This window comes from Coenobita brevimanus, chromosome 108, assembly GCF_032717465.1.
Source record: "Coenobita brevimanus isolate Jiangsu-jjx chromosome 108, ASM3271746v2, whole genome shotgun sequence".
Lineage (NCBI taxonomy): Eukaryota > Metazoa > Arthropoda > Malacostraca > Decapoda > Coenobitidae > Coenobita > Coenobita brevimanus.
The window spans coordinates 3,670,516-3,695,822 of NC_137061.1; the positions used below are offsets into that span (position 1 = coordinate 3,670,516).

The window sequence follows — 25,307 nt, forward strand, 5'->3', positions numbered from 1 at the left end:
CACCTATTACATGTAAAGTATACGCACGAATTTCGCGAGTTCGAGTTTTGCGCCGCAATTGCGGTACCAATTAGGCGCGAAAATAGTGACTGTACTGTGTATATATATTACATATATATATATATATATATATATATATATATAGATACAGTAGAACCTCTCTCATTCGGACTATATGGGGGGAAGGGTTGTCGGAATTAGCAGATTGTTCGGACCATCAGGGTAATCTCCAGTTCATACCATAAACTATCTACATATGGTATGTTTGTTAATTATTAACATATGTGGCATTTTTAGAGTTTTTCTTTTATTTTCACCACAGTCACTGTTTGTAACATCAAATTTTAAAGCAAACTGTCTAATTTTATCTTTGTTTTTCTTGATGTCCAACACAGTTTGTTTGGCGATACCAAACTCGTTCACGAGTTTTCCTGGAGGAACACCAGCCTCTAGTTTATCCAGTATTTTCACTTTATCTGCAATACTTAGTGTTACATGCTTCCTTTTAACACTTGCATTAAGGGGCATGGTAAGGAGGATTAACTTTTGAAATACAGCGTAAAAATATAAATGGTTGGTGAACTAGTTGATGGAATGAATGCTAGCGTGTGTTTAAACAGGCGCCCATGTTGCGACCTAGCATGATCCGAGACTAAACAAATGACGATCGCTTTCCACGCCGATAATGAAAATGACTTTAGAATTACTTTCAACATATTTTGGAAATTTATTATTTTTAAATTTTGTCCGAATTAACAGAAATCGGGATCAAAGGGGTCCGGACCAAAGAGGTTCTACTGTATATATATATATACACCATACCTGCTTAATCTGGATTATTAATGGAGCAGAGTCTGGCTCATCCACATCCACTACTTATTACTGCACTGTAATGAATATCAGTAACTTCACGAACATAAATGACAGAGTTGGAAAAAACACACACACACACACACACACACACACACACACACACACTGGGTCTTGGGGGGTTTATTGTTTTTTTTTGTTTTTTTTTCTTATTCCTCATATTTATATGTAATTCAGCTAAAATAAGCAATTGAAACGTAATTTAGAGTGAAACAGAAGGTTTTAAAGTTACCTGAAGAACAGACACTTGTTTACGACATGTTTTTGTTACAAGGTGGTCTGGTCGGACAAAAGCTCTGTTAACTTGTACTGTACAGGAAATGGACGGATGAGCAGGGCTCTTGTTTGGTGAGCCACAGCTCGCGAATGCGAGTATTTTATCCCTTCGGCATACAAATTTTTCATGCAAGTCACCTTTTGGCAAGGAGAAAATACATTCACTTCAAAACCCAGTAAACTACAAAATAAGTAAATCTTAATCGATGGATTATAAAGTCTTTCCTTGTTGCCATTGCGAATGTTTAAAACTTCATTATATGATTCTAATCATCACAATGTGTAAACAGATAAATATATTTATTGCTCGTAAAATATTTCGGCTGGTAGCCAGTTTGGCTACTAAAAATTTATTTGGCTCGTAAATGTGAAACCTTAGGAGCTAAATGGCTTGCAACCATCGGCAGTTAGCAAGAGCCCTAGTGAGGTAGGCTTGACTACTCCTGACTCAGTATTCAGTGTCTCGGTCTCAGTTTCTCCTTGGTAGTGAAAGGACGACAGCAACAAAATGCCTGCTGGTAGCGGCAGAAAAAGGCAACAGAATGGGATGAAGTTGATATTTTAGAAAATGATATACAGAAAGCAGACCGCAAATATTGCAACCCAATAATAAGTGCTAAAATTGAAAGTGAGAACTCACATCCAAAAATGCCCCAAGAGGAAAGTTCGTTGCAGGGAAAAGGCAGGTGAGTTACTGAGTAAGGCAATTAGAAAGACTAATTAAGTAATCGTATACCCCCATTTTTGTATGTAAAATTTAATTATATTATTTATTTATTTTTTTTTTTTTTAATGCCAACCCTGATAACTGATGTCATGAGACATACAAGAGTATGGTCAGGGAAGTGCACACTTGCACTCAAGCCAGGTGTAAGTAAGGTCTTGTAAACTGACTTGTGGTAGAGTGAACACTATCCATCTATCTATTGCCAGATGCCATAATCCCGTAAGGGGTGGCCATTTGACTCTGAGTTATTTGTTTTACAGGGAGAGGTACTAACCCTCCACCAACCCACTTGTTGACACATAGGGAGCATATATGGTTTGGTTATATGGTTACCACTCAGAGGTGTAAATGGTTTCTTGGCTTACAGGAAACCATCTGGCTTGTCACTCATTGTAAAGGCACCTGTAAAGGAAAGAAAAGCAATAAGAAGTGACAGGAAAGATGGGAGAAATAGGAAGAGAGGAGGGCAGGCACAGAAAAAGAATGATAATGGCTAAGGAAGAAGTAGGCAGCATTACATCAAGTGAGTGGGTCACCACCACCTACCACTACAGTACAATATTGTATATTACTCTATTCTTCTGTCTATCATTTCACTGTAATGCACATAATACAACAAACAACAGCAACTATATGCACAACACAAGTATGAGAGAAAATGAGCCAACAAGGGAGTGTTTTGCATTAAGTGCTTTGGGCATTTTCATCACTTCATATTTGTTGTAATACAGTACTTTTAGATCCAAGTCTCCTACAGCAAACATTTGGCCTGGACCAAAGTACAGTAAACCCTCGATATACCGAACCCTCTTAATGAGCTATGGTTTTAACAACTGCCCTGTGTTGGCTGAACATTATGTTCATTTAACAAATTTTGTTTGGTAAAAGAATGGACGCGTGGGAAACACCGACTAGTGTGGCATCCCTACACACACACACACACACACACAACTGCGCTACTCCGCATGCGCAGAATGCTGCTTCAGTTTCTGGGTGACTAGAATCGTGAGAGGAGCCATAAATAGAGCAATTATAAAGAGCCATTTAGATCTAGCTCTATGTTACTGCGTATGACTGTACAGATGAACGATGCTCTATATTTAACGATCTTCGTTCGGTTGATGCCATGACACCTGGGAAATTACCAAACAGTGTGGTGTTCAGCTTTAAAGTCAATGGCCTGGTACCAATTAGTGCGCTATATTGAGGGTGTACTGTATCTCTTTCTGTACTCTTACCCAATTTGGTACATTAGAGAGTGGAGCAATGGAATAATGAGATGAAATAACATGAGAACAGTATGTCGGCAATTACAAGCATAAGGGGAAAAAAAAAAAAAAAATGAAGAGCAGTCATAAAATTATCACCCCTTTTCATGGCTTTCATGACACTGACATCTAACCTTTTTTTTGTCCAATATTTAATTGCCTGTTCCTTAATGGTACTCAATCAATATTCAAAATCTGATGCAACTGCATCGAGCAGATTTTCATAGGGCTGCAAACAGACAAAGACAGACACAAACCAAGCCCAAAACATAATCTCCTTGGAGAAGGTATGGTAATAGTACTCAGAAAATGAAATTATGTTCAGCATGAGGATATATAACTTTCAAACTGACTTAACAATTCCTGGCACTGCAAAACTTGACACAAAACTATCTCACCTTCTTAGCTGGAGGGTGGAGAGAGGCCAGGGCATCTTCCACACCACAAGGTTCTCCACTCAACTCTTCCTTTCTGAAACTCATCATGTGCTTCAGCCACCTAGCAACATGAACAAAGCCTGAGAGATCCACCTTGGCTTGGTATAAAGAGTCACACACTGCCTTGTCCCCTATAGCTGGCTGGTATCCATTTACGTAGCTGTACACTTGTAGGTGACTATCAAGTGCTTCTAACTTTTGCTGTGACCATATCTTACTCATTTTTGCACTAACCTGCAAAATTTATCACATCATTAATAACAGCAGTGACAATCCTGTATATTATACCTAGGTAAATACTAACATAGCAAATCAACCAAACAGTAGCTGAGGGGAACAAGATATTACAGATGATCAAGGATTTGGATAACGCAATGGGACCATATGGGGTGATTGCATGGGTCCTCAAAGAATGGGTGAATTATCTGACATGACCAATTTATGATACAATACATCCTTGTAGTACATAGTAAACTGGGCAGAAAGAGCCACAGTGGCCTCCAAATTACACACACTACAATCACATTACATACTTGTATTGTTGTTCTTACAGGTGGTCCTTCCCTTGAGAATTTTTTATTTACCTTTACATGACTTTTTTGACATCAGTAAAGGAGTTTTGGTAATGACGTCAATGCACTATGCAAGTACTCCACCTTGCAATGAAAAGGCTAAGAAAACATGAAAAACTTATTGTACTCTTATGGTCTATCTATGTATCTATCTACAGCCAGATGCCATAATCCTTTAAGGGGTGGCCATTTGTCTCTGAGTTAGTTGTTTTACGGGGAGGGACACTAATCCTCCACCAACCCACTTGCTGACACCTACGAAACAGGTTTGATTTGGTTATGTGGTTACCGCCCTGCATTTTAAATGGTTTCCTGGTTTACAGGAAACTATCAGACTTGTCATTCAAAGTAAAGCCACCTGAAAAGGAAAGAAGAGTAATAAAAAAGTGACAGGAAAGATGTGAGAAATAGGAGGAGAGGAGAGCAGACACACAAAGAGAATGATAAAGGTGAAGGAAGAAGTTGGCACCACTACCTTAAGTGAGTGGATGATGGTCGCCACCCTCTACCATAAACTTGTAAGGTAAAAGCAAAAATCTTACTACATAAACCCTCTTCCTTAATCAGTAAACACTCTTACAGCAGGTAGGCTTCTGGAGTCCAGAAATCAACTGTCTTGGAGATAACAGCTATCTAAGATAAAACCTAGGATCTGTTTGCAAAAAAGACCAATCAGAGCAATGCACTGATGAACAGCTCCTCACTTCTCAAGGTGCAAGGAATCTTCTTCACTTCACAACATCACATCCAGCAAGCCGATGGGAGTTTTAACAATCCAGGAAGATACAGTACTTCTGTCTGCCAAACCTAAGAACCTTAACAATAATAAGACACAGTTTAAATTCTAATTTAGCTTTTACTGGCTGCCAGAGCAACTCAATAACAAATAGGGTAGTTGAGGTTCTTGGGAGAAAGCTAAAAATGTTACAAAGAAAAGATGATGTAAACAATGTAAATAAAGCCACAAAACAAAAACTCTGCATAACATGAATGTCTGTAAGTGAAAAGAGTGAGAATAACTTACTTTAGCAGAAATTCACTTAAGAGTGTTAAGAAATAGCTTGGGTGGTAAAAAGTATTCCTCATCATTTGTGGAGATCGCTGTATGCTACTATAGTACTATACAGGTTGGGGTGTAAAAAAAAAAGTATCCCCCACCATTTGGGGAGATCTCTTATGGGCTACTGTACTACAGATTGAAGTGTAAAAAAAATCCCTCACAATTTGGGGTGATCTCTGTATGCTGATACAGTACAGGTTAGGGTGTAAAAAAAAAAAAAAAGTAGCTATCCCTCACCATTTGGGAAGATCTCTGTAGACTACTGTACTACAGGATGAAGTGTAAAAAAGTAGCCCTCACCATTTGGGGAGATCTCTATATGCTACTACTGTATAGAATGGGGTGTAAAAACGTATCCCTCACCATTTGGGGAGATCTCTGTGGGCTACTATTGCCATTTGGGGAGATCTCTGTGGGCTACTATTGCCATTTGGGGAGATCTCTGTGGGCTACTATTGCCATTTGGGGAGATCTCTGTGGGCTACTATTGCCATTTGGGGAGATCTCTAACAGCATTAAAGTGTGAAATATTGCTAGTATGTGTCAAAATTTGCACCAGGCGAGCTCGGACACATTCCACATCTTCAGTTTGGACGTCTATTTCCTAGTTTACAGTTTTCTTCAGCTGTTTCTATACCAGTGTTCTTCACATGATTCTTTGACTATTTTCTGAGTGCGTTTTTAAGTTTTGATCTTTTCTGTTTCTTTTATTAGTGCAAAATAGTGTTTTAAAAGTTGTCTTTGTTTACATCCCCAATGGCACCAATGACAGATAGATGCCATCTTAAAATGCCATTTTGGGCAAATAATTACCCTCATCAATGTTGACTTACCCAAACCTAACCTTAATTTTCAAAACAACAACCTATTTCTCAAAACCTAACCATATCTAATATGCTAACCTAACCAAACTTATACCCCCTGAGGGTAGAGCGGTTTTCAAGAATACTTCCCCAGTATCCCTGCTTGTTGTATGAGGTTACTAAAAGGGTTGGCAGAGGGTTAGTGCCCCTCCCCGGTAAACAGCTAACTAAAAAGATGAACAAGAAGCCTTGGACAAGGACTGACCAAAAGATGACGACCAAGGATCGAACAAAGGACATGGTACGGCAGTGAAATGGCGGGGGACAGGGCGACGTGGAGGGAATTTGTTGTGGCCACCCTGTACGAGATTGGGGCGTCTGACAATAGATAGATAGATAGAACTTATCCTAACCTACATAATTATATTTTCTTTGTTTATTGATGGATCCTCTTCATAATAGAAAACATACTTTTGTACATCTTTACAAAGTCTCTGAATAAATTCAAAGTTATGGTTAGGTAAAAATTTTTGTTAATATTTATGATATGGTCCCATACCTCCTGATGTGAGTTGTGTGAGGGGAGCATGTGGAGTCACATGGGGAGACAGACTGACAAATAAGGAAATGGAGGAGCATTGTGGTGTGGGTGTGGATGTGATGGGGAACACTGGGAGAAACATACTGAGGTGGTTTGGCCGTGTGGAGAGATGGAGGGCGGGAGACTGGATGTGAGCAAGGTGGAGGGGGGTAGAGGGAGGGGAAGGCCAGGGATGAGATGGAGGGATAGAGTGGAGAGGTATATTGTATATGAGAAAGGGATGTAAGCTGGGAGTAGGGCAGTGAAATGGCAGGGGACAGGGCAACATGGAGGCGATTTGTTTGTGGCAACCCCTTACGGGATTAAGGTGTCTGGCAATTGATACAGATAGATAGATCTTAAAGTATAGGACTACTGATAAATTTTCCCTTTACACAAATATTGCTCGACTAAAAATTTTTTTCTGAAGTCTTTAAGGAGATGCATTCAGTTCTGTCATCTATTTCTGTCAAAAATACCACATTAATCCAACCTACCCTTACTGCCATTACATTTGCACACACAAAAAAGTGTATTTTGATATTTTCAGGCTGAATTAGAGAAGGTCTTCCATTACTTTTCAGGTACAAAAGCTTCATTCAGTGGTTAGTACATAAGGAGGGGGAGGGGGATTCTACAGCTCCTACCTCCATCCACTACTGCACATACAGTACTTTAAACTTAGATTAAGTCAGGGTAGGATGTTACGTTCAGTTAGGTCATTAAATGTAAACACAATGGGCAGGCTTGGTAATGGGTAAAAGTACCAAGAGGCCATCATTAAATTATTTGATGGGTAATGAACCAATCACAAAAGCGAGAGAAGAGAAAGATTTGGGAGTGCTGGTCCAAGACAGTTTGTCACCTGAAAAACACATTAACAAGGCAGTTACAGAGACGTATAAGCTCCTGACTAATGTAAGAGTAGCCTTTCATTATATGGATAAGGAGATGATGAAAATATTGATAGTGGCCATGATTCACCTCATGTTTGAATATGCAGCAGTAGTGTGGTCCCCACATAAAAAGAAAGATGTAAACAAGATTGAGAGAATACAAAGAACAGCAACCAAGATGGTCCCCAGTCTGGCAGATGTCGTACAGAGAGAAGCTGGAAAAGCTGGATTTGCCTTCCTTAGAAGAAAGGAGAAAGAGAGGAGACATGATTGCAGTGTTCAGGACCATGGTGGGAGTAGATAAATTTGACAAAGATCTGTTTTTATGGGATAAGAGAGCAACAAGAGGACACAGAATGAAACTGAAGAAACCAAGCTGCTTGAAGGATATCAAGAAATACAGTTTTCCTTATAGATGTATAGACCTGTGGACTAGCCTGGACAAGGAGATCGTCCAGTCTAAAAACTTAAATGAGTTTAAAGCTAAATCTGACTTATTGAGAAACAGAGACGGGACCCCACGAGCGTAGATCATTTCCTGTATATCACAATTAGGTAAATACAATATCAGATGCATCTAAGGGATGAATAATCCTCCCTCCTTATTTACCGATTACCAACTACTAAACGAAGGGTTTGTTTGAAATGTCTCAAATGAGATGGTATTATTTCAGAAATATAGCCGGGGTAACAGTAAAATTAATGTATATGGCGTTAAGTTTACACAGTTACAAGCAATTTCTCCTCTATTCACATCCACCGCAAATGCACGTTTTAGGACTAAGTAGGTAACGGGTGGGGGTGGGTGGGGGGGGGTTGTCTAGCTCAAAGCTCTGTCCACAACCTATATTAAAACATGGTTAGGTTGGTTTGGGTTGGGCCCGGTTTTGTTAAGTTAAGCTAGGTTAGTTAATTTTAATGCAAATGCAATAATGATGAACACACAGCAGGAGAATCTCCCCACACCCTCATACTGTACTTAACAAGTACTGGTACATACGTGCTCCCTACGTGTCAGCAAGTGGGTTGGTGGAGGGTTAGTGCCCCTCCCCGTAAAACAAATAACTCAAAGTCAAATGGTCACCCCTTACAGGATTATGGCGTCTGGCAATAGATAGATAGATAGACATAAAAAATCCTATGTGACCGATGCTTTTAGAAGAGAAAATGCTTAGAACTACGTAAGTTCAGCAATAAGCATACTAAAATCAGAGTTCATTAGTTGGGTGTAATTCCAAAAATCTACCAACAAGACCCCCACCCTCCCTTTGGGAAGTTTATGTCATTATACATTGAAATAACCAACATGAATGTCTTCAAACAATAATCAAAACCTAATTCAGCCTATCTCAAAAACTACATTGAAATTTTCTTTGTTTCTGCTGGAGACAAAACTTCTATTTACCTATCTACTGCCAGATGCCATAATCCCATAAGGGGTGGTCATTTGACTTTGAGTTATTTGTTTTATGGGGAATGACACTAACCCTCCACCAACCCACTTGTTGACACGTAGGGAGCTTGTATGGTTTGGTTATATGGTTACCACCCAGCGTTGTAAATGGTTTCTTGGCTTACATGAAACCATTTGGCTTGTCACTCGATGTAAAGCCACCTGTAAGGGAAAGAAAAGCAATATGAAGTGACAGGAAAGATGGGAGAAATAGGAAGAGAGGAGGGCAGGCACAGAAAAAGAATGATAAAGGCTAAGGAAGAAGTAGGCAGCATTACATCAAGTGAGTGGACGATGGTCGCCACCACCTACCACAAGACGAAACTTAATACCGTAATACCTACTGGTAAATACCAGTACCTGAAATTTTATACATACTGTCAATTTTTGGTAATTCACATCGCTCAATTTCGAAAAAATATATATATTTTCTGGTCAATTTTTGTGTGATTTGAATTAATTTGAGCTTCATTTTTGTCGTAAATCACTCGTTTTGGAAAGTAGGTCTACCCGAGACAACATTCCTATTTTTGGGTAGTTAAGAAAGTGGCCAGGTCGCCCGTGACAATGTTTACCAATGATCTCACCAACAGGACACGTTGTTTACCAACCATCGCTCCAACTAGAGGTGTCAGTGTATTTCATGTAAAAACAATGGGAAACTTAATGATTTAACCAAACCTAACCTAATCCAACCTAACCTCATTTTCGTTTGACAGCCAGCTTTCAAATGTAACAAATGTGCATGAAGAACGCTAAATATGGCCACCTACTGGCACACATCTGAGGTAGTTATAGGATTTTCACATTAACTACATATTTCCGAAAACAAACTTACAGTGGAATAGAATTCAAATAACCTTATCTACAGTGTGGCTGTGTCAGATTTCCTGGATCGAGTGATGTGATTTACCAAAAATTGACCATACGTAACACCATAGTGATCTGAATCACACAATAATGTTGGAGACTTTATAACTCTAAATACAACGTTTTTTCACAAGTGATTAGCGGATGGAATCAGCTTCCAAACACAGTTATTAATGCCATTAAGGCCAACGATTTCATGAACAAATTTCCTGAAAGTTACAGGAATATGTAAGGCGTAAGAATCAAAGCGAGCACAAAAGCATTAAGTGCATGATCAGATCTTACAAATCTTCAACTAATAAATTCAACATATATCCTAAATAATGGTACGTATGTAAGTGGTAATTAGTTATCAACGAACAGCTGAAATTCTGGATGATGAAATTTTGGCTCAGGTGTCCAACATATGACTTTTCTGATTTACCTGACCAAGCTTTAAAATCAAAAACTACTCTTGCCAAGTAAATCTTCGAGCACTATGAAGCTTCTTTTCTCTCATAATAATGAAATCTTCCGGACAACTTACTGAAAAATCCGATTGTTTTTTCAAGTACCGTCGTCACCGTAACCCCACCATGCGGATTGCAATTTGCAAGGAGGGGAAATCAAAGCACACAATGATGGTAAAGGTAAAGAATTATTAAATAAATATTTCACACATTTTTAAAACTCGTTTTTTAATCTATACCAAAGGAAGAATGGAGGTTTATATTTAACTAACCAATGCTTTATATTCATACTGTTTGTACAGTACGAATGACAACACAGACGTCACCGATAACACATAACATTTTTTTAACTATGTTCGTAATTTCCACACATAAAATTCCAAACTGTAGAGTACAAGTTTCGTCCGGTACTGTAGTTCATGGTCTTCAAAAAATTCAGTTGAAAGCACTAACAACTTTGTCGGGACTATTGCTGCACGCTCGGACGCATGGGAAGAGCGGGCTGCTCAATCTCGTTAATGGAGTGGCCCTGGCGCCTGGGCTAGGTTTCGAGCATCATCTATCAATTTTGTCTTCTCTGCATATTTCCTAACGAATTTATATCCACTCTATAGTACGGACACCAAAGTTGCACTGCATAGTCTAAATGAGGGTTTACTAAGTCTAAATGTGGCCTAAATGTCAGTACAGTGTTAATGTCCATCACTGATGTGCAGTACAATTAGCACCAGAGTCATAATGACCACCCTGTACTTCCCTCACATACCTCTTTGTCTGAAGCCCTCACACCCGTTACCAAGCCTGCCCAATCCAACGCTGATCCAATTATTACTAACGACGCTAAGTTCTCGTCCTATACTCCATCTCCCTTCCATCCCATACCTTCTGTGCTATCCTCTGATTCCTCTCTCTCTCTCTCTCACGAATGTACTTGAGCTAATGACGGTTTGTGCGCTTTTGGGGCGAGTTTTCGGGAAGGATTGGGCACCAACAGCACCCACCGACCTGGCAAAGTGGCAACACTGCCCATGCGAAATTTCAGTTCATACCACCCAGCGGCGCGTGTGCAACTGATCGCAATCACCGCATGTAAATATTATTTACAGTGACTTACACCATCGTTGTCAGCTCGTCGTTCTTTTGATGTATGGCACACCGAAATCCTAGGGGTCCAAATGTGAACAGACACACACACAAACAACGCTTCTTCGCATAGTATTATTGATCAGTGCGGGATAATCCAGATAGATATAAGGAAAGACCATCAAGTTTAAAGGCGCATGAGTAACTAGTTCGGCCTACGAGGGTTTGAAGGTTGGTTTCTAATCATTCTGGGAAGAAATGCTTAAGATAAGCAGGGGATATTGGAGAGTCGTTGGGTGACACTCAGTTCCTCAAAAGATTTTGAAAATTGCAACTTACACAAAAATATACAGCACCGATTACATCACCCCTCTCAGCAGCGGCCATCTTAACACATGCCAAGTTGCTATATTGGTAGCAGAGTTGAAAACTCATGCCAACTAAAGCTCGCTAGAGCCTAGAAGTCGCTAAATTATTACTTCAGCTAAGTGGAACTCGAAGATCGGTTGAGAACGAGCAGTGTTGCGCCATCCCCTCTGGCTACGGGACTGGGAATGTTTCATGTTTCCAGATGCTGGGAATGCTAATGTGCATATGATTTGTTGCTGATATCCGTAAGGGCCTGGATACCGTGCAGTATTATATGGTTTCGAGTGTAGGTTGTTGATGCCATCCTACCCTGTGCTTGCAATTTATTGTTGTCTTTATGTAAAGTGTCTGTTTTGGAGTAAAGGAGTTACACTGTGGTCAAGTGATACGGACTGCCTATGCAGAGAAGTTTGTTCTTCTGACGGTGCTACCCCTGGGGAGGGAAGGAAATAACATTCTCCTGAGTCCCTGACTGTCGTTAGAGGAGACTTAAAAAGGGCCTCTTTGTCTCTCATCTTTCTCCTTGCTGTCTTCCTCTGTCCTACTTTTTTTTCTTGATATTTCCGTGTTTCTGTCTTTACTTTCCCTCTGCTCCTATCAGGTTAGACATTAGGTTTCATGCCATGAATAGGTTACCACCCTACTCCTTCCTATACCTTCAGATCATGATATAGTGCCATATGATCTTTGCCACCTGGCACTTGGATTTCATTCACTCGGTCTGACTTGGTGCATGTTGGTGTAATACTTGTCCTGTAGATTTGAAGGGTGCTTCAGTCAAGGGGTCACCGTTTGCGCCCTACGACCGTAACTGCAGTGAAATGATAACAGCGAGCAGTGACACGACACCCCCAGGAGGCGACAACTGAGGGTTAGATGTAGCGTACGCGGTGTCCGTACTATATGGGCACAAGTCCCGGACAGCCGCGCGCCACTACTCCCCGGAACCGACCCGACCTGTACACCTCAGCCCGGGTGCATTACCCTCTCGCCAGCCCGGCCTGCATCAGGATCGGGGTGGAGCTGAACCTTAGGCTCCATACAGTCCCTTGGAGACGGCCTCAAGCCGCTCCATTTTAGAGATGGCCTCTAGCCGCTCCACCAAAGAGACAGCCTCAAGCTGTTCCACCAAAGAGACAGCCTCAAGCCGTTCCACGAAAGAGACAGCCTCAAGCTGCTCCATCAGAAAGATGGCCTCAAGTCGCTCCTTTTCTGAGATGGCCTCCAGCTGCTCCACCTATACTACCCGCAGGGTCGGTGCCTCGGTGGTGGTCCTGAGGATATGACACAGGCGACGGCCTCCTGCCGTGCCTGTGGACGAGAGATGTCCTCCAGCAGCTATACGCATGCACGTCGCCCTCCCGCGTCCACCTGCCGTAGTACCAGTCCCCAGCCAGGGAGTCCACCCGTAGAAGCCTGGTAGCAATGCCCTGTACTATCACTGGGGCTGTTTTCCCTGCAGCCGGCCAGGGGAGGACCTGCCTCTGACGGACCCGTCTCTGGAACAACGTCGCAGTCCCCTCCTGATGGCGGAATACCCCGGAGCGGACCGCAGCCCCCGGGTCCCCAATGGCGCCCCCGGCTCCCCAGGGCGACTCACCACACCCCCGGCCGAGGCGACGTGGATCCTCCACCCAGCGACTCAGAAGGCATCTGGAGGAGTTGTTTGGCCCCTACCCAGCCAGTCAGACCTCTGTCCCCAAGCCCCCAGCACCCGGGGCCCTTCATCACGCCCACGGGGGACGACATCAGCCTACCGGTACCTGGACTATAAGTGACTCAGGTGTGGCTCAGTACGTTGACATGCAGTAGAGTGCCAAAGTGGATTCATTAAGTGACCGTGCCTAGACAGTGACTTAAGGTGCAGCGTTATAGAAGGCTCCCGTATCCAAAGTGGTGATCATTATTCCTCACACGCCCCCCCCTCTCCCTTTCACCTGTGTCAACCTAGATTCTTCCCTCCCCCCCCATTTTTGTTCCCAGCAACAAGATCAAGTCAGTCCACCCCTCAGTGATCGTGACAGTGTTGAACATAAAAACTCTCATGTGACCAGGAGCCACCAGTCTTAGAGACTGCATACAATCCCAGATTCATACTGTGAACTATACCGCCCTGAACTGTGAACTGTCTATCATGTATCCTGCAAGATACGCTTACCCCTCAGCAGAAATATTGTGAGACATCCTATTGCCCTTGTGTAAGATTTGTGAATATACGTGTAAGTTGTTGCCTTGAGTTTTTATGCCCTGTTCCTCCGATATTTGTGGTATAGCCCCGGACTTGAGAAAAAAAAAAAAAAAAAACTAGGCCAGGCGTTCTTAGGACGGCAAGCCGCCCTAAAAACACCTAGCATAACATGCAGGTTGTCAGATGATGGCTCAGATCCTGGGTATGAGACCCGTAGACGGAAAAAAAGAAAAAAAAATGCAGAGGAAATTGATAACCCATGCCCGCACAGATGGATCCAGATCCAAACTGCCCGGGTGCCCAGTTAATTCAAGATACATCTCGCGGGGTCAGACCAGTAAAACAGGGGCAATGGTTTCCTCTTGTTCACACCAGCCACATGCAAGGCTGTCCACCTAATTCAGCCTTAAATGAGAAGCAACGGCAGTGTGTCCAATGCGTAGGAGAGTCGGTGCCACATCAACGTGCCTCTGCTTGTGTCTACCTTAAATCCACAGAAAGGATGTTGGCCTGGTGTACCTGGTGTCATATGCACAGAGTGACTTTATGCAGCACGTCACCGTTCCCCTCTCTGTTTAGCCTATATTAATATAACCTAACCTAACCTTGTCCTATAACAAGTTAGCCTAAACCTAAACTAACCTTAATTCACGAAATGACTGATTTCACAATCTGGCTGTAACATACACGTATATACTTTTTATAGTATCTATATATCGACCTATAGTTACCAATATGTCAATAAAACATTCAACTATCTCCCTGACACATGCATTTCGAACTTGAATGAAAGCAAGTTTCTAGTTACTTACGCAAGAAATTGCTTCCAGGGTCTGCAGTTACCACACGATGAGCAGGGGATATTGTAGAGTAGTTGGGTGATACTCAGTTCCTCAAAAGACTCAGAAAATCGCCACACACACAAAACTACACATGGTACCAACCACATCTTCCCACTTAGGCGGCGGCCATCTTGCCATTTGGATAGCAGCGCGAACGTTGCCAACTCACGCGCAGTCGCTAGGTCGGTCTCTACTAGAAGTCGCAAAACTATTAAATATGAACTTTACAGTAAAGCAAACAATGAAAACACTATATTGACCTGTTATGCTAGGTGTTTTTAGGTCGACTCCTAGCCCTAAGAACACTAGCTGATGAGCCGGCCTTCTTTCGAGACCGAAACTATAGAATGCCCTACGAGAGGAACAGGGCATAAAAATTCTGGTCACACAACCCTATACGAGTATTATCTTAAATTCACAAACCACTAGATACAATGTAGATATAACAAGGACACAAAACACTGGGTACGGTCAATCTCGGGGCAGGAGGGTTTATACAGGGCTGCTGAAGTCCTGGGCTCCTACAGGTGTCAGCCGGGTGTGGAAGGGGTCCCGTCAGGTGTGTTTTCCCTTAGAGGGCACGGGACCGTCCTCAGGATCCGTGTCGTCTGGAGTGGGCTGCGTGGAGAGGGGCCCTTCTCTAATGGGGCCTCGGTGGGACGTTCGGTCCCTAGGGCTGGGACCAAATGAGGAGAGTACGTTCGCTTGTCTGGGCCCACCCTGGAGAGAGGGTCGTTGTCCTTTGGGGCTGGGGAGGTCACGCCCCAGGGTTCGAGGGATGCCTCAGGAAGTTCGAGAACTGCGGTCTCCCTCAGGTCAGGGCGCCGTCAGGTGTGGGTTGCGGCGTTCTCTCCTCCAGGAATCCAATAGCGGGTGTCTCACCTGGGTGCCAGCTGGACTGCTCACACTCCCGGGGTCACGATGGGGCCTACCCAGACATGGTAGTTCTTCCTGGGGTCTGCCTCTATGGGGAGAACAGGAGGGGCATCCCACTCGGCCACAGGAAGGGCGGGCAGAGCAAGGGACGTCCTTCAAAGGGGAAGTCACAGGGTGCGAGAGACGGGTGGTAGGTGGTCTCTCCCTGACGTGGCTAATGGCCGTCATCGAGGTCCCAAGGGCAACAGAGGTAGAGTGGCTAGTGGCCGTCCCTCTTCTGTCAGTGCAGCTAATGGCCATCACCGGGGCCTGACTTCTTGGCAAGACTGAGGGCGAAATGCGGCTAGTGGCCATCACTGAGGCCCTGCGAGGGGAGGTGCAGCTAGTGGCCATCGCCTTTCCTCTAGCATGGCTAGGGGCCGTCGCTGGGGCCTTGCTCTCCGAGTGGGCTGAGTGCGGCTAGTGGACGTCACCTGTTCACTGGTGTGGCTAATGGCTGTCACTGAGGTCCAGGGAGGAGAGGGGATGGCAGGCACAGTGCACAGCTAGTGGTTGTCACTTGCCTGCTGGTGCGGCTAATGAACATCACCGAGGTCTCGCTCCCTGTGGTAGCTGCAGGAGGAAAGCGGCTACTGGTCGTCTCTCCACTTGTGCTGTCACTGGTCCCTGCAGAGGGGGGGGGGGATGCAGTTAGTTAACGGCCAGTGGCTGTCTCTCTCCTAGTGCGGCTAGTGGCCGTCACTCGAACGCTGTCTGGGACTGAGTATTCAGCCCCACCCCGAACCTGGCGAGGGCTGGTCTGGCTGGAGGGTAATGCCCTAGCACTGAGTACTTCTGGTTGGGTCCATTGCGGAGAATAAGGCCCAAGGTAGTGGGGGACATAGGTCCTTACTGCCTGGGTAGTGTGCGTGCCCTCCAAGCCCCTCTGTGGTCTCCCCCTGGAGTGGGGGTCGCGACGTCCCGGTGGTGTTCCGTCGCAGGTGGTATTTCAAGACCCACATAGGATGAATGTATAATTATCAGAATAACGATGAGGAAAATGCGGTGTTACAAAAATTCTACAAATAATATTGAGAACGAGCACTTACTTTGAAGGTGATTAGCATAATATCAGTCAGGTCCCAGTCTTTTGGTTCATCTACCTTGATGGCCAGGCTCAAGGCTGAAGGATCTTGTGAGATATTACCAGATTTTTTCTTGTAAGCCTCCACTGTGCCAATTTCTTGATGACTTCCTCAGGCAACTCATAGTTATGGCAGCACTTCCTTGCCATGTCAATCCATACTTTATTACACAGTACTTTCAAACACTTCACTCTCATTCTATTCCTGAGATTTTATTTTAGTGTTCATTTGGCCAAATACACACTCAAAATCAGCATTAGCATGTGGTAGTGAGACTGAGAGTACTGATACAGGTGAGTCTGATAGATCAATGTACGGATTTTCCCGTGCCATATCTGTAATCTGCTAATTCTGACTGGAGTTGAACTGTCTGGACTCTGAAGCTTGTTTTCACACTGTGTAATAATTTTCTCCACTGAAGGTCTACATGGATGAGAGTACTTTCATCACCAACAAACATTTTAGCCAGGTCAGAATCTCTGGTGCACATTGTTGCAGGCAATCACTTGCACTTAGCGATGACATTGACCACAAGACACAAATGTTATCAGGCAAGCGATTATGCAGGCACTTTACAAATTCAGTAACAAACTGAATGCACCTTTTACGAATATTTGCCTCTTCAGGAAACTTGCAGTCCCTCATTTCTCTCTCAAACTCATAACCTAAATAAAAGTGTGGATCCAGAAAACTTCTATTCACTTTTTTTTTTTTTTTCCCGGGATGATCTTAGAGCACGGGTGTCAATGCGCTTTGTTGCATCATTCATTTCTGCTCCAAGGGATTAACCCTCACTTCTCTTTCAGACTTGTTGTTGACACACCCTTTCTCCAAGAATGTACTTTAAAATCACCATAAACATAGTTTTTCTTATCACAAAGCACTGAATAAAGGAAGTAACGGTGCTCTTCTTTCCACGCAAGTAAAGTTTTGAGGTCAGTCCACTGGTTCAGAAATCTGACTATGGTAACTTCTCAATTTCAAAGGTGCCTGTCCCTCATTAATCAAGACTTCCATGCTCACTTCCCTGTTTCTTATCACTGCTTTAAAAGAACCAGCAACCTTTCTTCCATGCTGTACCCTTTCGAGCACTTCACCCTCCAAACCTCCCTCTTTATTCATCACACTACCCAAGCATTTAAATGTAATCACATTTTCCAATTCCTCACCATCCAACCTGGCTGTACATTCACTGACTTCACCTCTCTCAAAGACCATCACTTTACTCTTCCCTACATTCAACTTTAGATTCCGTTTCTTACACACTCTCCCAAACTCATCCACTATGCCTTGCAACTCCCCTTCGTCTTCACTCAACAACACAGTATCATCTGCAAACAACAGTACAGGGAGTTTCCACTCCAACATCCACTACCCTACCTTGTACCTCTTTTATTACCCCATCCATGTACAGATTGAACAACCATGGAGACATGACACATCCCTGTTTCAACCCAACCTTCAAAGAAAAAAATTCACTCAGTTCACCATCCACACGCACTGCAGCCTTAGCACCATCATACATACTCTTCACAGATTCAACAACTTCCCATCTACTTCATATTATATTCTTAATACTTTCCACAATCCTTGTCTATCAACCCTGCCATATGCTTTCTCCAAATCCATGAAAGCCGCATACAACTTCTTTCCCTTCTCTAGAAACTTTCCCACTAAAGATCTAAGAATGAATATCTGATCTACACAACCTCTTCCCTTCCTAAAGCCTCCCTGTTCTTCTCCAACTAATTCCTCTGTTCTTTCTCTAACTCTGTCAATAAGTATCCTACCATACACTTTTCCTATTATACTAAGAAGACAAATGCCCCTATGATTACCATACACTTCTTTTTCCCCTTTTCCTTTGTACAAGGGAATAATTATACCTGACTTCCAATCCTCCGGGACTCTACCTTCCTCCCAGGCCAATCTGCACATCTTCCACATGCATTCTACTACTATCTCTTCCCCATGCTTCAGCATTTCACCACACACTCCATCAAGGAACCAGCAACCTAGAAGTCAACCTAGAAGTATTTAAATTCATCATAGTTTTTTTAAGTGATCTACTTCTCTCTGCCATTTAAAGGAAACAGAATATAGAAAAAATATACAGTACATACACTTTTGGGAAACAAACACTAAAAACACAATTTAGTGGAAAGACTACTAAAAATGTTTTTTTCAAGTAGATATAAAGAAAAGGGAATAAGCTGAGAATTTTAACTTAAGTCTTGTAATTCTAAGTCTGGATTTTTATTCTTAACAACTAGTTTGGATACTATAGGGTATATAAAGTAAAATTATGCAAAATTCTATGTACATCAGGTATTTATATTATTATACTTATACATCTACTGAGGTTAATGAAGCATGGCTCCATGTGGTCTTCCCAACATATGTGAGGCAGGAGTATTCGCAATCGTTTCACTTCGTTTTTGAAGGCTCCAACATGCTTGCATGCGTCGGCCTTGGTCACCTAATGGCAGCTCTCTATGCTGCTCGATCTACTGCATGGCAGCCTCCCTGTTCAGTCCCTTAACCCTGATGTCACACTTAATGACCTCGTCCCATGTCTTTCTCGGTCTACCCCTCATAACCTCACCCCCAATATTAACACCTCTCACCTCCTGCACCCAATTATCATCCCCTATCCTCTCCACATGCCCAAGCCATCTCAATCCACCTCTCCTCATCACAACACCAATACACTCCAGTCCCATCCTACCTCTCAACTCTTCCATCATAAAACCCAGCCCCCCCAGACCTTGCACGCAGGGATGCACTGCACATCCACCTAATCACTGTCATTTCTGTATGTCTGAGCCTGCGAATATCCTCCTCCTTTACTGCCCAGGTCTCACTACCATACAGCATTGCATTCCTAACACATGCTGCATACAAAGACTCCTTCGCATGTAGGGAGAGTCCTCTCAATGTCAGGAGAGGCAACAGCTCCCTGAACTTCTTCCAACCACTTCTCACCCTAGTCACAGAGCTAGCTCCAGCCCCACCTCAAGTACACAACATGTCTCCTAAATAACAAAACTTCCACACACTCAAGAGACTCACCAGCAAGTTCAATCCTTTCTCGTCTGACAATCTCCACCTGCTCTCCCCAACACGCCATACCCATAAAATTAGCATTATCTGGCAGTCTACCTCTGATAGCACTACATCTCTTGTGCACCCATTTATCACAAACACCGCACAAGATGGAATTACTTCCCATGCCCCTGTGGCAAACTGCACATGGCCACTCTCCCTCATCTTTGACAGTACTGCCACCAACCCTAGATATCATCACTTTTGTTTTATCTGCATTTACCCTTAAGCCCTTGTGCCCCATACCATTTCTCCACTACTTAAATCTTTCCTCCACCTCCTTCTCGTTCTCTGCAATCAACACCAAATCATCAGCATACAACATCTCCCACGGGAGTCCGTTTCTGAAGTCACAGGAGAGGGCTTCAAGTACCATGATAAACAACATGGGACTCAAAACTGACCCCTGATGCACACCAACGTTCACGGAAAACTCATCACTCAAATCTCCATTCACTCTTACCTGGGTGCGAGCACCCACATACATAGCCATAACCACCCTAACCAGCCACTCCTACAACCCAAGCTTTCTCATTGCCCACTTCACCACCTCTCTAGGGACTCTGTCAAAGTCCTTTTCCAAATAAAAAAAGGCAAAATACAGATCCCTCTTCTTTTGAATATATTTTTCCTGAAGCTGTCAAACACTGAATATAGCATCAGTGGTCCCCCTGCCTGGCATAAACCCAAACTGCATCTCATCAATATTCACTCTTTCTCTAATCATACCTTCTAGAACTCTCTCCATTACCTTCCTTATCTGATCTAAAAGCTTTATACTGTACCTCTATAATTTCCTCTTTCCACGGCATCCCCCTTCCCTTTGTACACATTTACAATTACACTCTTCAACCAATCATCTGGGACAACACACTCATATATAATCATATTTATCAGGTCAGTGACTAACCTCACCCCTATATCTCCTGAGGCCTTCAACATTTCAGCAGTCAACCCAGACACATCTGGTTCCTTCCCCACCGGCATCCTGCCTGTTGCCTCACTCAAAGTAGCAACGTCAATCAAAAGCCAAGGGCCAAACACTGGATCTGCTGGCTCCAAATTTTCCCTGTCCCAGTCAAACTCCTCATTCAACAAACAGCGATAATGCTCTCTCCATGCATCTTTAATATCCCCGCTGTTCACAACTACATTTCCTTCATCATTCTTCACACACTGCTCACCTATAATATCCCAATTATCCCTTTCATCTGATTTGCCACCTTAAATATGATATTTTTCCTTTCCCCATGATATAGGTTATCAAGTAAAAGTCTGTGTGACTCAGACTTCGTCCTGTATACCTCTCTTCTAGCCCTACGCTTGGCAGCCAATTATTCCTCCTTGTTACCATCTTTCTTCCATTCCTGGGAAAACCTTCTTTTCTCCTTAACTGCAGCTTCTACACCCTCATCCCACCACCAAGTTACTTTATGTCTTGGTGGGCCTCTTGTCCAACAGCACATTACATTAGTAACTCTCAAGAGATTATTCTTGAGGGCTCTGTACTGTTCATTAATGCCTCTGGCTATGGCTCCCTGTTCAGCCACCACTCTCCTCATCTCGCTATAAAAGGCATCCCTTACTACTAGGTTTTCCAGCTTCCATATTTTCCTTCTAGGTACAGTACATAAGTCCTCTTTTTCATCACTTGTTCTTTAAGCACCATATCACAAATCAATAGTTTGTGCTGCTACACACACACTCCTCACTTCCTATAACTTTAACATCCCTCACTAACCTCCTATCAGCCCTCCTAACCAGAAAATAATCTATCTGACTGCTATTTCCCCCAGACATGTACGTAATTAATCTACTCTCTCTTTTCCTAAAATATGTGTTGCACACAATCATGTCCGTTGTCTCCCCAAACTCGAATATCCTTTCCCCTTCCGCATTTCTTATACCATACACACATCCCCGATGTACTCCTTTATAACCTTGAGCTGCTTCACCTACATGACCATTTAAGTCCCCTCTCAAAACAACTATCTCATCCCACATACCACCTACTATAAGTATTAAATCATCCCAAAATCTATCTTTCTCTACTTCATCCAATCCTGCCTGTGGAGCATATGCCGATATAATTGCAGTTATCTTTCCACTGAACAGAATTTTCACTACCAATATCCTATCACTTACTCTCATAACATTCATAACATATTCCACCCATTTCTCCGCAACCATCACACCAACACCCCCACATCTGTCTGTATCCCCCTGTCAAAACAACTTTTAGTAACAGTCCTTCCCAACAATCTTCCCGGTTGATCTACCCCTGTACCGGACTTCCCGCAAACATGCCAAATGTTCGTCTTCATAATGTGCTTTCAGTGACAGCTGGTAACCTATGACTACTGCAATCAAGGCAATACATGTTGCTATAAGTTGCACAATGGCACTGGTATTGTACATTACAGTAACATCCACTTATTCTGGACCCTAAATTTCTCAGAGTAACATTATTCCTGTTCAGGTTCCATCAAATACATCACTATTACCTCCATGAAAATATGCAAGTTATACAAGTTTTACAAATGCTGGATATTTAGCAGTGACTGTTGTACAGTCAAAATATCAATTAACCAATCTGCCTTGATACATATTTTTCAAAAATCAATTCTCATTAAGTAAATGTTAAGACTGTACAGTAAGACTAAGAAGAAAAAAATAAAGTTTCAAAAACAGAAGTACCCAATTTGTAAACAAACATTTTAAATGGGGTTTTTGGTTAGCAAATACAGTAGAAACATCTTTTTTATGTCATAGTAGAATGATTTTCTGAAGCTGTACTTAGTCTGTATTAGTGGGTCAGTTCAGGCCCCTACACTCATGATGGAATGGTATAGGACTGGATACTAAATAAACAGATACAACACTTAGTGTTTTACAATCAAATTCTTCATTATTTTCAGCTAAATGAGGAAACATATAAATGGATCTAATAGTAGAGTGGAGTTCTTCAAATTCAAAATGGCTGGAATCAAGAGACTTTCAGAAATTTAATTTTTTTTCAGAAAACTGGAATTCTTTATCAATACCATCAGTTATAATCACCTGCCTGCCTAGCAATCCTTTCAACAATCACAGTATCAGTGATACTAACATGGATTTGAGGGTTCAGATGAAAAAATTTGATAAAAATAATGATGATGGTTCTTGCTAGGACAGAATATTACAACAAAAGATGAAGAAATCAACCTTGTGGTTCAGAGGAGTCCAGCTTGAGCTAGCTTGGGTATTCATAGACTACAATACCGTGACATTTTGTAAACATAGCAGTGACCCTTGAAACTGAACCAGGAATTTTCCTAGCAGTAAATATATTTTCAGTTTTCGTATCAGTAAACCGCCTCTTTCAAAATTCTTTTGGAAAGTTAGTACTTTCAGAAATTTGGAACTGTAATGTACCAGTTAATGCTGCACTACAGTCTACCACCTTCACTTCCAACTGATGAGCTTACAGCAACATAAAAAGACAATATTATGGTAAAGACTAATGGTACACAGTAGGTATTTCAAATATGACAACTTTAAAATTGTCTTTAAACAAGAGAGAGAGAGAGAGAGAGAGAGAGAGAGTAATGAAATATCATACTGTATCTTAAAATCAGCAACCTGATATATCATAATGTGCACTTACTGTGAATCATGCATTACATTGTTGAACAAAGCACAACACGGACATTCAACTTACAAAATGAAAAGATAAATGGAAGCGCTGATTATGTATACATATCAAAGCAAAGCAGTAGTACATTAACTAGTACAGATTCAGAATAAAAAAGGCAATAATGGTAGTAGGTTTCTGATTTTTTACAAGCCCAGGTTTCTCTATGTAATCAATAATCACAGTATGTATTCTACAAAAAAGGATTAATGAATACAATTAGGGGAAAAGAAAGCAGCAGTCTGTGGATGGATGAAACACTGGGATTACACTCTGACTAATTCCAGATGACTGCACTCATTCAAGAGTACAGTGATTCCTTGGTGATCAGGCATAATTGGTACCGTGCCTAGTACGATATAACAAAATTGTGTGACAAGAAAAACACAGAACCTATGGGATTTATCTTAATTTGTATGATGCACCCCACTCATCAACCCAGATTTTTCCTTTACAACAATCTAGACCCACTAAATACATACATACTGTTGTGGTACGTATCCGAAACACATATAGCCATGGATAAAACAAAATTACGAAAAGAGCACAATAAGGAAGAAACACGTACCATACAGAAACCTGAGAATGGCTTGAGGTAAGGGGTTTTGAAGGTAGGAGGTGGAGAATTAATGGTCTCCACAACCTGGGATTAACTCCTTCAGTAGGGACTCATCTTTTAATCCATCAGAGCCATCAGAAATCACAGACTTGCACCACCACTGTTGGCAGAAATCAGCTCAGGTGCGCGAAAACAATAGTTTTTAGCTGAAAAATCCATGATAATGGCAAAAGCGCAGATTTTCAATGAGCAAAGATAACGAAAACCGTTACAACCAACCGCAGGATAACCAAGGGATCACTGTAATGTGCTCACTCCAAACAAGTTAAATTCTATCTCAGTTAACTTATTAAGGATGGCTGGGACAGGTTTAGGATTATAGTTTGGCCATAAGTTTGATAACATTAATCAAATGAGGGACAAACTAACCCTAGACAGTTAAATTTTGAATACAAAATGCCTTAAGAAGGACAGTTAAATGAACTGCACCCATTAGTGACAACATAGAACTTTTATAATATATGTCTTTTATATTGTGAGTAGCATACTGCACTACAACAAATGGTTCTTGTATTCTATAAATACTTAGAAGCTGGGGCACTAACTCTGGGAGGTGCTATCATTTGAACAATGTGTGGCTACAAGCTTAGTAACTAACCACAAAACCATTACTCTAGGAAGGGAACTCAGCCACATGTATCAAACCCCATGCTGAGATTCTCACAATACCACAAGTTTTATTCTTTTTTTTGGTTTACCTGAAGTAGCCTTTGGGACAACATTAGAAGAATACTACTTGTGCATTCCCTGCAAAACCTAAAACCACACAACCAAGCACCTCACTACCAATTCAGCTACTGCTGAATAGGCAGAGAGGTGGCAGGCAGTCGTAAAGGATCCACGTTCGAATCCTGGCTGGGGTAGGGAACAGTTTAAGGACTTGAATTTCATTAAAGTAGACCTTATTGATCTATCAAGAGACCTGCTGACATGTCTTAAAAGTACACCAGTCCAGCATAACACAGCCCTAGCATGTATATATTCAACATGGATGGTGGGTGTTACTGCTGAAGTGGTGACACGTGGAGGTGTATGGTATGTAAAAGGACTACTGGGCCTTGGGAACAGACTTTGAAGTCGATGCCCAGAGTCAGACTCATAAACAAAAAAAAAAAAAAAAAAAGGGGGGGGGGGTCTGGAAAAAAAAAATATATATATATAGATACA

At 42.3% G+C, this 25,307-nt stretch overlaps 1 protein-coding gene across 1 annotated transcript in view; it reads right to left on the bottom strand.

Annotated features, from left to right (window-relative positions):
* Nucleotides 1–12,896, bottom strand: part of TyrRS (Tyrosyl-tRNA synthetase) — a 38,532-nt gene extending 25,636 nt beyond the window's left edge. Inside the window, exons 1-3 of the mRNA XM_080285793.1 lie at nt 12,757–12,896; nt 11,684–11,750; nt 3,540–3,812 (exon numbers count right to left, since the gene is read on the bottom strand). Coding sequence (XP_080141919.1) covers nt 3,540–3,812; nt 11,684–11,750; nt 12,757–12,896 — 480 coding nt within the window. The remainder of the gene's footprint in view (nt 1–3,539; nt 3,813–11,683; nt 11,751–12,756) is intronic.
* Nucleotides 12,897–25,307: the final 12,411 nt, after the last annotated feature.